Below are 15,157 nucleotides of genomic sequence, written 5' to 3' on the forward strand. Positions count from 1 at the left end.
CAGCAACCATCACCCCTGTGTTCCAATGACACGTTGTGTTAGCTAATCCAAGTTTAGCATTTAAAAAATCGAATTGATCATTAGAAAAACCTTTTGCAATTATGTTAGCACAGCTGAAAACTGTTGTTCTGATAAAGAAGCAATTAAACTGGCCTTCTTTAGACTAGTTGTGTATCTGGAGCATCAGCAATTGTGGGTTCGATTAAAGGCCCAAAATGGCTAGAAAGAAAGTATTTTCTTCTGAAACTCGTCAGTCTATTCTTGTTCTGAGAAATGAAGGCTATTCTATGTGAGAAATTGCCAAGAAACTGAAGATCTCGTACAACGCTGTGTACTACTCCCTTCACAGAACAGCGCAAACTGGCTCTAACCAGAATAGAAAGAGGTTTGGGAGGCTCTGGTGCACAACTGAGCAAGAGGACAAGTACATTAGTGTCTAGTTTGAGAAACAGACGCCTCACAAGTTCTCAACTGGCAGCTTCATTAAATAGTACCAGCAAAACACCAGTCTCAACGTCAACAGTGAAGAGGCAACTCCGGGATTCTGGCCTTCTTTATATATATATATATATATATATATATATATATATGTATGTATATATATGTATGTATATATATGTATATATATATGTGTGTATGTATATATATATATGTGTGTATGTATATATATATATGTGTGTATGTATATATATATATGTGTGTGTATGTATATATATATATATATGTGTGTATATATATATATATGTATACTGCTCAAAAAAATAAAGGGAACACTTAAACAACACATCCTAGATCTGAATGAAAGAAATAATCTTATTAAATACTTTTTTCTTTACATAGTTGAATGGGCTGACAACAAAATCACACAAAAATAATCAATGGAAATCCAATTTATCAACCCACGGAGGTCTGGATTTGGAGTCACACTCAAAATTAAAGTGGAAAACCACACTACAGGCTGATCCAACTTTGATGTAATGTCATTAAAACAAGTCAAAATGAGGCTCAGTAGTGTGTGTGGCCTCCACGTGCCTGTATGACCTCCCTACAACGCCTGGGCATGCTCCTGATGAGGTGGCGGATGGTCTCCTGAGGGATCTCCTCCCAGACCTGGACTAAAGCATCCACCAACTCCTGGACAGTCTGTGGTGCAACGTGGCGTTGGTGGATGGAGCGAGACATGATGTCCCAGATGTGCTCAATTGGATTCAGGTCTGGGGAACAGGCGGGCCAGTCCATAGCATCAATGCCTTCCTCTTGCAGGAACTGCTGACACACTCCAGCCACATGAGGTCTAGCATTGTCTTGCATTAGGAGGAACCCAGGGCCAACCGCACCAGCATATGGTCTCACAAAGGGTCTGAGGATCTCATCTCGGTACCTAATGGCAGTCAGGCTACCTCTGGCGAGCACATGGAGGGCTGTGCGGCCCCCCAAAGAAATGCCACCCCACACCATGACTGACCCACCGCCAAACCGGTCATACTGGAGGATGTTGCAGGCAGCAGAACGTTCTCCACGGCGTCTCCAGACTCTGTCACGTCTGTCACGTGCTCAGTGTGAACCTGCTTTCATCTGTGAAGAGCACAGGGCGCCAGTGGCGAATTTGCCAATCTTGGTGTTCTCTGGCAAATGCCAAACGTCCTGCACAGTGTTGGGCTGTAAGCACAACCCCCACCTGTGGACGTCGGGCCCTCATACCACTCTCATGGAGTCTGTTTCTGACCGTTTGAGCAGACACATGCACATTTGTGGCCTGCTGGAGGTCATTTTGCAGGGCTCTGGCAATGCTTCTCCTGCTCCTCCTTGCACAAAGGCGGTGGTAGCGGTCCTGCTGCTGGGTTGTTGCGCTCCTACGGCCTCCTCCACGTCTCCTGATGTACTGGCCTGTCTCCTGGTAGCGCCTCCATGCTCTGGACACTACGCTGACAGACACAGCAAACCTTCTTGCCACAGCTCGCATTGATATGCCATCCTGGATGAGCTGCACTACCTGAGCCACTTGTGTGGGTTGTAGACTCCGTCTCATGCTACCACTAGAGTGAAAGCACCGCCAGCATTCAAAAGTGACCAAAACATCAGCCAGGAAGCATAGGAACTGAGAAGTGGTCTGTGGTCCCCACCTGCAGAACCACTCCTTTATTGGGGGTGTCTTGCTAATTGCCTATAATTTCCACCTGTAGTCTCTTCCATTTGCACAACAGCATGTGAAATGTATTGTCAATCAGTGTTGCTTTCTAAGTGGACAGTTTGATTTCACAGAAGTGTGAATGACTTGGAGTTACATTGTGTTGTTTAAGTGTTCCCTTTATTTTTTTGAGCAGTGTGTATATATATTACTATATATATATATATATATATATATATATATATATATATATATATATATATATATATACACAGTTATATATATATATGTGTGTGTATATATATATATATATATACACAGTTATATATATATATGTGTGTGTATATATATATATATATATATATATATATATATATACACAGTTATATATATATATATGTGTGTGTATATATATATATATATATATATATATATATATATATATACACAGTTATATATATATATATGTGTGTGTATATATATATATATACACAGTTATATATATATGTGTGTGTATATATATATATATATATATATATATATATATATATATATATATATATATATATATACAGTATATATATATATATATATATATATACAGTTATATATATATATATACAGTTATATATATATATATATATGTGTGTGTATATTTATATATATATATATATACATATATATACATACATACTGAACAAAAATATAAATGCAACAATTTCAAAGATTTTACTGAGTTACAGTTCATATAAGGACAGAGAAATGCTTATTGATATTCTCAATTATAGTGGATTTATCGTTGGTGACAGAGTTTCCTATCCTCAGTGCAGTGGGCAGCTGGGAGGAGGTGCTCTTATTCTCCATGGACTTTACAATGTCCCAGAACTTTTTTGAGTTTGTGTTGCAGGAAGCAAATTTATGCTTGAAAAAGCTAGCCTTGGCTTTTCTAACTGCCTGTGAATATTGGTTTCTAACTTCCCTAAAAAGTTGCATTTCACGGGGGCTGTTCGATGCTAATGCAGAACGCCACAGGATGGTTTTGTGTTGGTTAATGGCAGTCGGTTCTCTCCAGACCTAAGGGCTATATCTGTTCCTAGTTCTACATTTCTTGAATGGGGCATGCTTATTTAAGATGGTGAGGACGGCATTTAAAAAAAAAACAGGCATCCTCTACTGACGGGATGACATCAATATCCTTCCAGGATACCCGGGCCAGGTCGACTAGAAAGGCCTGCTTGCTGAAGTGTTTCAGGGTGCGTTTGATAGTGATGAGTGGAGGTTGTTTGACCGCTGACCCATTACGGATGCAGGCAATGAGGCAGTGATCACTGAGATCTTGGTTGAAAACAGCAGAGGTGTATTTAGAGGGCAAGTTAGTTAGGATGATATCTATGAGGGTGCCCGTGTTTACGGCATTGGGGTGGTACCTGGTAGGTTCATTGATAATTTGTGTGAGATTGAGAGCATCAAGCTTAGATTGTAGGATGGCTGGGGTGTTAAGTATGTCACAGTTTAGGTCACCTAGCAGCACAAACTCTGAAGATAGATGGGGGGCAATCAGTTCACATATGGTATCCAGAGCACAGCTGGGGTGAGAGGGTGGTCTATAGCAGGCGGCAACGGTGAGAGACTTGTTTTTAGAGAGGTGGATTTTTAAAAGTAGAAGTTCAAATTGTTTGGGTGCAGACCTAGATAGTAGGACAGAACTCTGCAGGCTATCTCTGCAGTAGATTGCAACACCGCCCCCTTTGGCCGTTCTATCTTGTCTGAAAATGTTGTAGTTAGGGATGGAGATTTCAGAGTTATTGGTGGTCTTCCTAAGCCAGGATTCAGACACGGCTAAGACATCTGGGTTGGCAGAGTGTGCTAAAGCAGTGAATAAAACAAATTTAGGGAGGAGGCTTCTAATGTTAACATGCATGAAACCAAGGCTTTCACGATTACAGAAGTCATCATAAGAGAGCGCCTGGGGAATAGGAGTGGAGCTAGGTACTGCAGGGCCTGGATTCACCTCTACATCACCAGAGGAACAGAGGAGGAGTAGGATAAGGATACGGCTAAAAGCCATGAGAATTGGACGTCTAGGACATCCGGATCAGAGAGTAAAAGGAGCAGGTTTCTGGGAGCGATTAAAATAGATTCAAGGTATAGTGTACAGACAAAGGTATGGTAGGATGTGAATACAGTGGAGGTAAACCTAGGTATTGAGTGATGATAAAAGAGATATTGTCTCTAGAAACATCATTGAAACCAGGTGATGTCATCGCATGTGTGGGTGGTGGAACTGAAGGGTTGGATACGGTATAATGAGCAGGGCTACCTAACCAGAACAGCAATGGACAAGGCATATTGACATTAAGGAGAGGCATGCTTAGCCGAGTGATCATAAGGGTCCAGTGAGTAGTGAGGTTGGTTGGGGTCACGGCGATTCAGACAGCTAGCCGTGCCATGGGTAGCAAGCTAGCAGAACATGGTGTGTTTTTAGCCACCCGTTTCCGTCGGTATATTAGTGGGTTCTGTGTGGTAGAGAGGACCAATCCAATTGTCAAAATAGTTATAGTTATAGTGGCCCAAGAAGATTGTTCGATAGACCTGTTCAGATAGCAGCCGATATGCCCGATATGCTCAAGACAGCTAACGATTAGCGGGCCGCAGTTAGCAGATGGGCGTTCAGGTTACGTTGCGATGGAGGGGCCAGTTGAATAACTCCCTCGGGGAGATAACGTCGGAATTCCAGTCGTGAAGGCCCGGTGGGGCTCCGCATCGGCAGTAAAACGGGTCCGGATAGGTGATTGTAACCCAGGAGTGGCTGATGGAACTCTTCAGCTGGCTAGCTCCGGGATAATTGGTGTTTGCTCCGGAATTGACGTTAGCCAATAGTCACTCGGATAGCAGCTAGTTAGCTGAAAGATCCAGGTGTAAATGTCCAGAGCTTGCGGTAGAAATTCAGGGATATGGAGAGAAAATAGGTCCAGTATGCTCTGGTCTGAGTCGCGTTGTACAAAACTGCCGATAGCTTTACGAGGTGAATAATACTTTTGAAAAAATACATTTAAAAATAAATAAATAAAATATGAAAAAACAAATATGCTCAATGGGTGACGTGTCTGGTGAGTATGCAGGCCATGTAAGCACTGGGACATTTTCAGCTTCCAGAAATTGTGTAGAGATCCTTGCGACATGGGGCAGGCTGTGCAATATCATGCTGAAACATAGGTGATGGCGGCGGATGAATGGCACGACAATTGGCCTCGGGATCTTGTCACGGTATCTCTGTGCATTCAAATTGCCATCAATAAAATACAATTGTGTTCCTTGTTCGTTGCTTATGCCTGCCCATTCCATAACCCCCCTCGCTGCCATGGGGAACTTTGTTCACAACATTGACATCAGTGAACTGCTCGCCCACACGACGCCACGTGGTCTGCGATCGTGTGGTCGGTTGGGCGTACTGCCAAATTCTCTAAAATTAAATTTGAGGCGGCTTATGGTAAAGAAATGAACATTAAATTCACTGGAAATATCTCTTGTGGACATTCCTGCAGCCAGCATGCCAATTGCACGCTTACTCAAAACTTGAGACGTCTGTGGCATTGTATTGTGTGACAAATCGGCACATTTTATAGTGGCTTTTTGGGGGGGGGGCCAGCACAAGGTGCACCTGTGTAATGATCATGCTTTTTATCAACTTCTCGATATGCCACACCTGTCCGGTGGATGAATTATCTTCGCAAAGGAGAAAGGCTCACAATCAGGGATGTAAACACATCTGTGCACCAAATTTGAGAGAAATAAGCTTTTTGTGCGTATGGACAATTTTTGGGATCTTTTATTTCAGCTCATGAAACATGGGACCAACACTTTACATGATGCTTTTCTATTTTTGTTCAGTGTAGTAGCTGGCTCATTTTGCCTCTTGACTTTCCCCTAACCCAGGACCAAGTTTGGGAAACCATGCTTTAGAGCATAAATACCATCTGGGATATAAACATGTATGTCTCCCCGGGATAAGCTACTACCGCACTATTCATTAACTATGCGATCGAAAGCACCCCATTTGACCGTTATGTCTCGGACCAGAAAATGGATAGAACCCTCTTCAGTCACAGAGGAAAACAAAGGGATCATTTCTAAAGATTCACCTTAACGTTTCAATTGCTAAACATGATCACATTATATAGGTAGCTTCTGATCATTGCATAGCCTACGTGATAAGAAAGTAACATTTTACAGGGAGACGCACAACAATAGGTTTCGCCGCCAAACCAGTTGCCGGTGCTCCAAACTCTTATACATGTTTCTTCTTTTACTGGTGATCAGCAACAACCAGTAGGACATCGCTAACCCACTTTATTATAAATAAATAAATGTGCTCATCAACCGTAAATCATCTGTGTCTGGTTATTGAGAACGTGTTCTCAACTTGCCTACCTGGTTAAATAAAGGTAAAATAAAAACAATTATTCATATAAGCATGTCTTTAGATTAAGTGACGGAGGACATAGGACCATGGTCACACTGAGTGAGGGAAATGCCACGTTCAAAACAACTGGGAACTCACGAGTTCGGTGCGTTCAAGACAACAGGGATCTTGAAAAAAAACGAGCTCCAACTGGGGATAGTTTTTAAAAAACTTGTCATCCAACTTAGAATTCCAAGTCGGCTCCTGTATAAACAGAGTTATGGTAATGTGGCTGTATTGTCTTTCATGAGGTCACAAACATGAAACAAAATGGACCGGGTCTTAGCTGGAATCTCCATCGACCGTTTACACATTCTCCAAAACATGGATATTCTTCAGTTCTCAAGTTCTGTGATGTAGAAGAAGTTCCTTTTGTTCTCTATGTGTCTCTTTCTGCATGGCCAGAAGGAGAAACTCTCCTCCAGGAATTTACAACCTGAGATAACAGAACCTGGGTGTAGGAGGTTAAGAGGGGGAAGCCACTCACTATACCCAAAGAGGGCCACGTCATGACAGTCTATACAAGCAAGTCAAACACCCATGAGTCCAAATCTACTCCACATCTCCAAATCATAAAACTCATGTCATATACAGTGTCAATATTTATGATCACTGTTTGTTACAAGATGACATGTCGTCATAGCCTGGGTTGTTCTGAACAGATTGAGCCTATGAAAGACATTTGCCGGAGCACACGCACCTGAATGCGCTCATGACTACTTTCTATGGACACCAAAATTACGATCTGTTTCTCTGAATTACCTTGTGAAAGCCTAACACTGTAAGATTGTATGTTGACAAGAGATCAAGCTTTCAAATCATGCACACCTGACCCAGATTGTGATTTATAATGTACCGTTTTTGTACAACAACAGTAATTGTGTGCATGGCGGGGATTCAGGGTTGTGTTCCAAAATAAATAACTACAAGTGTGCTTGCTCTAGTTCCTCAACGACACAGCTCAGAGAGCTCAAAAAAGTATCTTATAGTTGAAGATTTCTTTGAGTCATAAAAGTGCATTGAAATTGCTTTGAAACTGCACACTTTGAAGTGGTGTATGGCCACTTGGAGACACCAGTTAGTCATCTCACTCAAACCCTTGTCATTTTTTTGTCTTATGTTGCACCTTCCCCTACATTTTTCATGTTACTGAATGTATCCAGAGTATTTTAAGATTTCGTTATCAACAAACGTTGCGAAAAGTACAGTAAATGTGAAATGCACAGAAAGTGAACAGTGTAATATTTGGATTCAGACTTGTCATGTAAACTGTTGTGTACTCACCTTTGGTCAACAACAAAAAATCTCTATCTCCAAACTGTTCCCTATCAAGTGCTACCATGGTTATGCATTTTCATATTTGTTCTGTAAGAAACATTTCAATTTAGCCCTATACATATAGGCCAATTCCCACGAGTGCAACGGGTTAACGCCCATCGTAGCAAAACGGGCATTTCTTATTAAACTAGCTCAGGTGGTACCTCCTTGTTCTGGACCCCAGATGTGTGGCTCAGTGGCACAGTACTGAGTCACTCATCGTCCTCAACTGGCCACCCACAGTGAATCAGGATCAGACTGTTTCTGTTGACCCTCCTGACTGACTCTCCCTTGCAGGACTTCTCGAATGACGACACCAAGCTGGAGTACAATGTGGACGCAGACAATGGCATCGCGATGGAGGGCTACCTGTTTAAGAGGGCCAGCAATGCCTTCAAGACATGGAACAGGTCAGCTGCAAGAAATGATGCTCTTTCTTATTTCCTCCCTCTTTCTCTGACATTCCCTATTTTTTTTCTCTCTCCTTCTCCCCCTTGTCTCTCTCTTTATCATTCTCCCTCCGTTTCTCTCTCTCTTTCGCTCTCTCTCTCTCCCTTCACCTTCCCCCCCTGTCTCTTTCTGGTCAAGCTGATATCTGTCCCCGAGCACAGCTTCACCAGTGCACTAAAGCCCACAATACATGTCCAGTATGTAGAACATGCATAGGAGAAGTAATCTTTATGTCCTCTAACTGTATGGTGATTAGGGTGGAGAGGTGATAATTCTCTGTTTAGTATGAATCCGCCCAGGGCCCTACTCAGCCAGGTGGGAAGGATGGAGGGAGGTAGAGATGGTGAGAGGGAGGGATTCAAGCTGCTGAGGCGGCGTCTCCATGGCGATCAATAGTGACATGTGGCGTAGTCAACTGACACCACGGGGAGCGCTGCCTGAATGGCGTATGGCTCTGTGTGCTGCATGGAGTTAGCAAGTAGACCTCCAGCTCTTTATTGTCCTGTAGCTTTCAAAGCCATTCCCTGTACTGCAAGATGAAGGTCTCTGGAACCATGCCTTTTGAGAATAACTTGTATTATCTAATCAACTATTTGTCTCAGGCAAACAATTGGGTTTCAAATGTTACAAAGTTAAATGTTACCACACAGAAAATCTGTCAAACCATGACAGCATAGTTTTCTACCTTACGCTCCCAGAATAAGAATCCAGGATTTAAAAACGATATTATCAGGTCTAGGGACATTAATCTATATATTTATATTTCATTAAATCTATAACCATTTCAATTTACTTTCTTAACTAACTTGTTTCTCTGACTACTGAGAATAGCTGGAATGCTAGCATGCATTTCAGAGTCAACCTTTAGCCTCTGAGATAAATGCGATAAATTGTGTCACCCGTTTACCTGTGACCGTGACTGCTGGTGTGATCTCCTTTCAGGCGCTGGTTCTCCATTCAAAACAATCAGTTAGTTTACCAGAAGAAATTCAAGGTAAGTCCGATGACCCCGGCAGTGTCCCAAATGGCACCCTATTCCCTATAGGCCGTGGTCAAAAGTGGTGCACTTAATAGGGCCATGTTCTGTTATAATCTCCACCCGGCACAGCCAGAAGAGGAATGGCCACCCCTCAGAGCCTGGTTCCTCTCTAGGTTTCTTCCTAGGTTCTGGCCTTTCTAGGGAGTTTTTCCTAGCCTCCGTGATTCCACATCTGCATTGCTTGCTGTTTGGGGTTTTAGGCTGGGTTTCTGTACAGCACTTTGTGACATCGGCTGATGTAAAAAGGGCGTAATAAATACATTTGATTGATTTAAATAAATTTGATTGATTTAGGATGCAGACTCCAACTGCACCACCCACCATCAAATATACACTACCGTTCAAGTTTGGGGTTTGGGGTCACTTAGAAATTTCCTCAACTGGCAGCTTCATGAAATTGTGCCCGCAAACACCAGTCTCAACGTCAACAGTGAAGAGGCGACTCCGGAATGCTGGCCTTCTAGGCAGAATTCCTCTGTCCAGTGTCTGTGTTCTTTTGCCCATCTTTTCTTTTTATTGGCAAGTCTGAGATATGGTCTGCAACTCTGCCTAGAAGGCCAGCATCCCGGAGCCACTTCTTCACTGTTGACGTTGAGACTGGTGTTTTGCGGGTACTATTTAATGAAGCTGCCAGTTGAGGACTTGTGAGGTGTCTGTTTCTCAAACTAGACACTCTAATATACTTGTCCTCTTGCTCAGTTGTGCACCGGGGCCTCCCACTCCTCTTTCTATTCTGGTTAGAGCCAGTTTGCACTGTTCTGTGAAGGGAGTAGTACACAGCGTTGTACGAGATCTTCTGTTTCTTGGCAATTTCTCGCATGGATTAGTCTTCATTTCTCAGAACAAGAATAGACTGACGAGTTTCAGAAGAAAGTGATTTGTTTCTAGCCATTTTGAGCCTGTAATCGAACCCACAAATGCTGATGCTCCAGATACTCAACTAGTCTAAAGAAGGCCAGTTTTGTTGCTTCTTTAATCAGCACAAAAGTTTTAAGCTGTGCTAATATAATTGCAAAAGGGTTTTCTAATGATCAATTAGCCTTTTCAAATGCTAAACTTGGATTAGCTAACACAACGTGCCATTGTAACACAGGACTGATGGTTGCTGATAATGGGCCTCTGTACGCCTATGTATATATTCCATAAAAAATCTGCCGTTTTGCCTGCTACAATAGCCATTTACAACATTAACAAAGTCTACACTGTATTTCTGATCAATTTGATGTTATTTTAATGGACAAAAAATGTGCTTTTCTTTCAAAAACAAGGACATTTCTAAGTGACCCCAAACTTTTGAACGGTACTGTACATGTTTCACTTCCAGCCTAATATTCCCCTTACATTTTGTATGTAATGAAGTAGCGTTGAATAAGGAGCACAGTTAATAGATGATGAGTTTGTGGAATGTGGAGGAAAACAATTCACTCTGCTGCTGGTTACAATGTGAAATCATAGTCTATGCAGTGTTGTATACTTATGAAGCATTTCCATTTGTGCATGTGTGTCAGAGCACTGTGTGTGTGTGTGCAATTGTATCTGAGTGTGTGTATTGTGCATTGTAGTGTGCTCATTTTACTAAGACTGTGTGTTCTCCTTTCCCAGGATAATCCCACAGTGGTGGTGGAGGACTTGCGGCTATGCACAGTCAAACACTGTGAGGATATCGAACGCCGCTTCTGCTTTGAAGTGGTGTCCCCCACCAAGTGAGTGTACACACACACACACACACACACACACACACACACACACACACAAAATATTGCACATACAGTTGAAGTCGGAAGTTTACATACACTTAGGTTGGAGTCATTAAAACTCGTTTTTCAACCACTCCACACATTTCTTGTTAACAAATTATAGTTTTTGCAAGTCAGTTAGGACATCTATTTTGTGCATGACACAAGTAATTTTTCCAACAATTGTTTACAGACAGATTATTTCACTTATAATGCACTGTATCATAATTCCAGTGAGTCAGAAGTTTACATACACTAAGTTGACTGTGCCTTTAAACAGCTTGGAAAATTCCAGAAAATGATGTCATGGCTTTAGAAGCTTCTGATTGACTAATTGACATAATTTGAGTCAATTGGAGGTGTACCTGTGGATGCATTTCAAGGCCTACCTTCAAACTCAGTGCCTTTTTGCTTGACATCATTGGAAAATCAAATGAAATCAGCCAAGACCTCAGAAAAAACATTGTAGACCTCCACAAGTCTGGTTCATCCTTTGGAGAAATTTCCAAACGCCTGAAGGTACCACGTTCATCTGTACAAACAATAGTACGCAAGTAACAACACCATGGGACCATGCAGCCGTCATACCGCTCAGGAAGGAGACGCGTTCTGTCTCCTAGAGATGAACGTACTTTGGTGCGAAAAGTGCAAATCAATCCCAGAACAACAGCAAAGGACCTTGTGAAGATGCTGGAGGAAACAGGTACAAAAGTATCTATATCCACAGTAAAACGAGTCCTATATTGACATAACCTGAAAGGCCGCTCAGCAAGGAAGAAGCCACTGCTCCAAAACCGCCATAAAAACGGTTTGCAACTGCACATGGAGACAAAGATCATACTTTTTTGGAGAAATGTCCTCTGGTCTGATGGAAAAAATGTAGAACTGTTTGGCCATAATGGCCATCGTTATGTTAGGAGGAAAAAGGGGGAGGCTTGCAAGCCGAAGAACACCATCCCAACCATGAAGCACCGCGGTGGCAGCATCATGTTGTGTGGGGGTGCTTTGCTGCAGGAGGGACTGGTGCACTTCACAAAATAGATGGCATTATGAGGAGGTAAAATGATGTGGATATACTGAAGCAACATCTCAAGACATCAGTCAGGAAGTTAAAGCTTGGTCGCAAATGGGTCTTCCAAATGGACAATGACCCCAAGCATACTTCCAAAGTTGTGGCAAAATGGCTTAAGGACAACAAAGTCAGCGTATTGGAGTTGCCATCACACAGCCCTGACCTCAATCCTATAGAACATTTGTGGGCAGAACTGAAAAAGTGTGTGCGAGCAAGGAGGCCTACAAACCTGACTCAGTTACACCAGCTCTGTCAGGAGGAATGGGCCAAAATGTACCCAACTCATTGTGGGACGCTTGTGGAAGGCTACCCGAAACGTTTGACCCAAATGAAACAATTTAAAGCAATGCTACCAAATACTAATTGAGTGTATGTAAACTTCTGACCCACTGGGAATGTGATGAAATAAATAAAAGCTGAAATAAATCACTCTACTAGTATTCTGACATTTCACATTCTTAAAATAAAGTGGTGATCCTAACTGACCTAAGACAGGGAATTTTTACAAGGATTAAATGTCAGGCATTGTGAAAAACTGAGTTTAAATGTATTTGGCTAAGGTGTATGTAAACTTCCGATTTCAACTGTATATAGTGCATTTGGAAAGTATTCAGGCCTCTTCCCCTTTTCCACATTTTGTTTTGTTACAGCCTTACTCTAAAATAGTTTTTTTTAAATTCTCATCAAACTACACACAATACCCCATAATGAGAAAGTGAAAACAGGTATTTAGAAATGTATAAAAAATATTTAACCTCTATGGGCTAGGTGGGACTCTTGCGTCCCACCTACTCAACAGCCAGTGTAATCCCGTTGCGCGTTATTCAAATACCTTAGAAATGCAAAACCTTCAATTTTTCAAAAATATTACTATTTTACACCATTTTAAAGACAAGACTCTCGTTAATCTAACCACACTGTCCGATTTCAAAAAGGCTTTACAACGAAAGCAAAACATTAGATTATGTCAGCAGAGTACCCAGCCAGAAATAATCAGACACCCATTTTTCAAGCTAGCATATAATGTCACATAAACCCAAACCACAGCTAAATGTAGCACTAACCTTTGATGATCTTCATCAGATGACAACCCTAGGACATTATGTTATACAATACATGCATGTTTTGTTCAATCAAGTTCATATTTATATCAAAAACCAGCTTTTTACATTAGCATGTGACTAGCATGTGACTAGCATTCCCACCGAACACTGCCGGTGAATTTACTAAATTACTCATGATAAACGTTCACAAAAAGCATAACAATTATTTTAAGAATTATAGATACAGAACTCCTCTATGCACTCGATATGTCTGATTTTAAAATAGCTTTTCGGTGAAAGCACATTTTGCAATATTCTCAGTAGATAGCCCGGCATCACAGGGCTAGCTATTTAGACACCCAGCAAGTTTAGCACTCATCAAAGTCAGATTTACTATAAGAAAAATGTTATTACCTTTGCTGTCTTCGTCCGAATGCACTCCCAGGACTTCTACTTCAATAACAAATGTTGGTTTGGTCCAAAATAATCCATCGTTATATCCAAACAGCGGCGTTTTGTTCGTGCGTTCAAGACACTATCCGAAAGGGTAAATAAGGGTGGCGAGCATGGCGCAATTCGTGACAAAAAAATTCTAAATATTCCATTACCGTACTTCGAAGCATGTCAACCGCTGTTTAAAATCTATTTTTATGCCATTTTTCTCATAAAAAAGCGATAATATTCCGACCGGGAATCTGCGTTTAGGTAAACAGACAAAAGAAAAGAAAGCATTCGGTCGACTCGGGCACGCGCCTAAGCCCATAGTACTCTGAGCGGCCACTTGCCAAAAGCGATAAAGTGTTTCAGCCAGAGCCTGCCTCGATATCGTTCAGCTTTTTCCCGGGCTCTGAGAGCCTATGGGAGCCGTAGGAAGTGTCACGTTATTGCAAAGATCCTCAGTCTTCAATAAAAAGAGCGAAGATGAAACACTACTTCTCAGACAGGCCACTTCCTGCATGGAATCTTCAGGTTTTGGCCTGCCATATGAGTTCTGTTATACTCACAGACACCATTCAAACAGTTTTAGAAACTTTAGGGTGTTTTCTATCCAAAGCCAATAATTATATGCATATTCTAGTTACTGGGCAGGAGTAGTAACCAGATTAAATCGGGTACGTTTTTTATCCGGCTGTGTCAATACTGCCCCCTAGCCCTAACAGGTTAAAAAACAGATACAAAAGTAGTCAGACCCTTTGCTATAAGACGTGAAATTGAGCTCAGGTGCACCCTGTTTCCATTGATCATCCTTGAGATGTTTCTACAACTTAATTGGAATCCACCTGTGGTAAATTCAATTGATTGGACATGATTTGGAAAGGCGCACACCTGTCTGTATAAGGTCCCACAGTTGTCAGAGTAAAAACCAAGCCATGAGGTTGAAGGAATTCTACGTAGAGCTCAGAGACAGGATTGTGTCAAGGCACAGATCTGGGGAAGGGTACAAAAAATGTCTGCAGCATTGAAGGTCCCCAAGAACACAGTGGCCTCCATCATTCTTAAATTGAAGAAGTTTGGAACCACCAGTACTCTTCCTAGAGCTGGCCGCTGGGGGAGACATTTTTACAAATTAATGGAAAACTGAAATGTCTTGAGTCAATTACTATTCAAGTTGAGGATGGGTCAACAACATTGTAGTTACTCCACAAAACTAACATAATTGACAGTGAAAAGAAGGAAGCCTGTATAGAATAAGAAATATTCCAAAACATGCATCCTGTTTTGAAATAAGGCAAAAACTGCAAAAATGTGGCAAAGAAATTAACTTTTTGTCCAGAATATAAAGCGTTGTTTGGGGCAAATCCAACACGCATCACTGAGTACCAGTCTTCATATTTTCAAGCATGGGTATATTTTCAAGCGTCATGTTATGGGTGTGCTTGTCATCGGCAAGGACTAGGGAGTTTGTTATG

At 41.7% G+C, this 15,157-nt stretch overlaps 1 protein-coding gene across 3 annotated transcripts in view; it reads left to right on the forward strand.

Annotated features, from left to right (window-relative positions):
* Positions 1-15,157, forward strand: part of LOC106613490 (arf-GAP with coiled-coil, ANK repeat and PH domain-containing protein 2) — a 118,684-nt gene that overhangs the window by 91,260 nt on the left and 12,267 nt on the right. For all 3 annotated transcript variants that reach the window (XM_082956698.1, XM_014215778.3, XM_082956699.1), the window contains exons 10-12: positions 8,205-8,317; positions 9,300-9,351; positions 10,999-11,099. In XM_082956698.1, the coding sequence (XP_082812824.1) occupies positions 8,205-8,317; positions 9,300-9,351; positions 10,999-11,099 (266 nt within the window). The remainder of the gene's footprint in view (positions 1-8,204; positions 8,318-9,299; positions 9,352-10,998; positions 11,100-15,157) is intronic.

Source organism: Salmo salar, chromosome 10 (genome assembly GCF_965601325.2).
Source record: "Salmo salar chromosome 10, fSalSal1, whole genome shotgun sequence".
Lineage (NCBI taxonomy): Eukaryota > Metazoa > Chordata > Actinopteri > Salmoniformes > Salmonidae > Salmo > Salmo salar.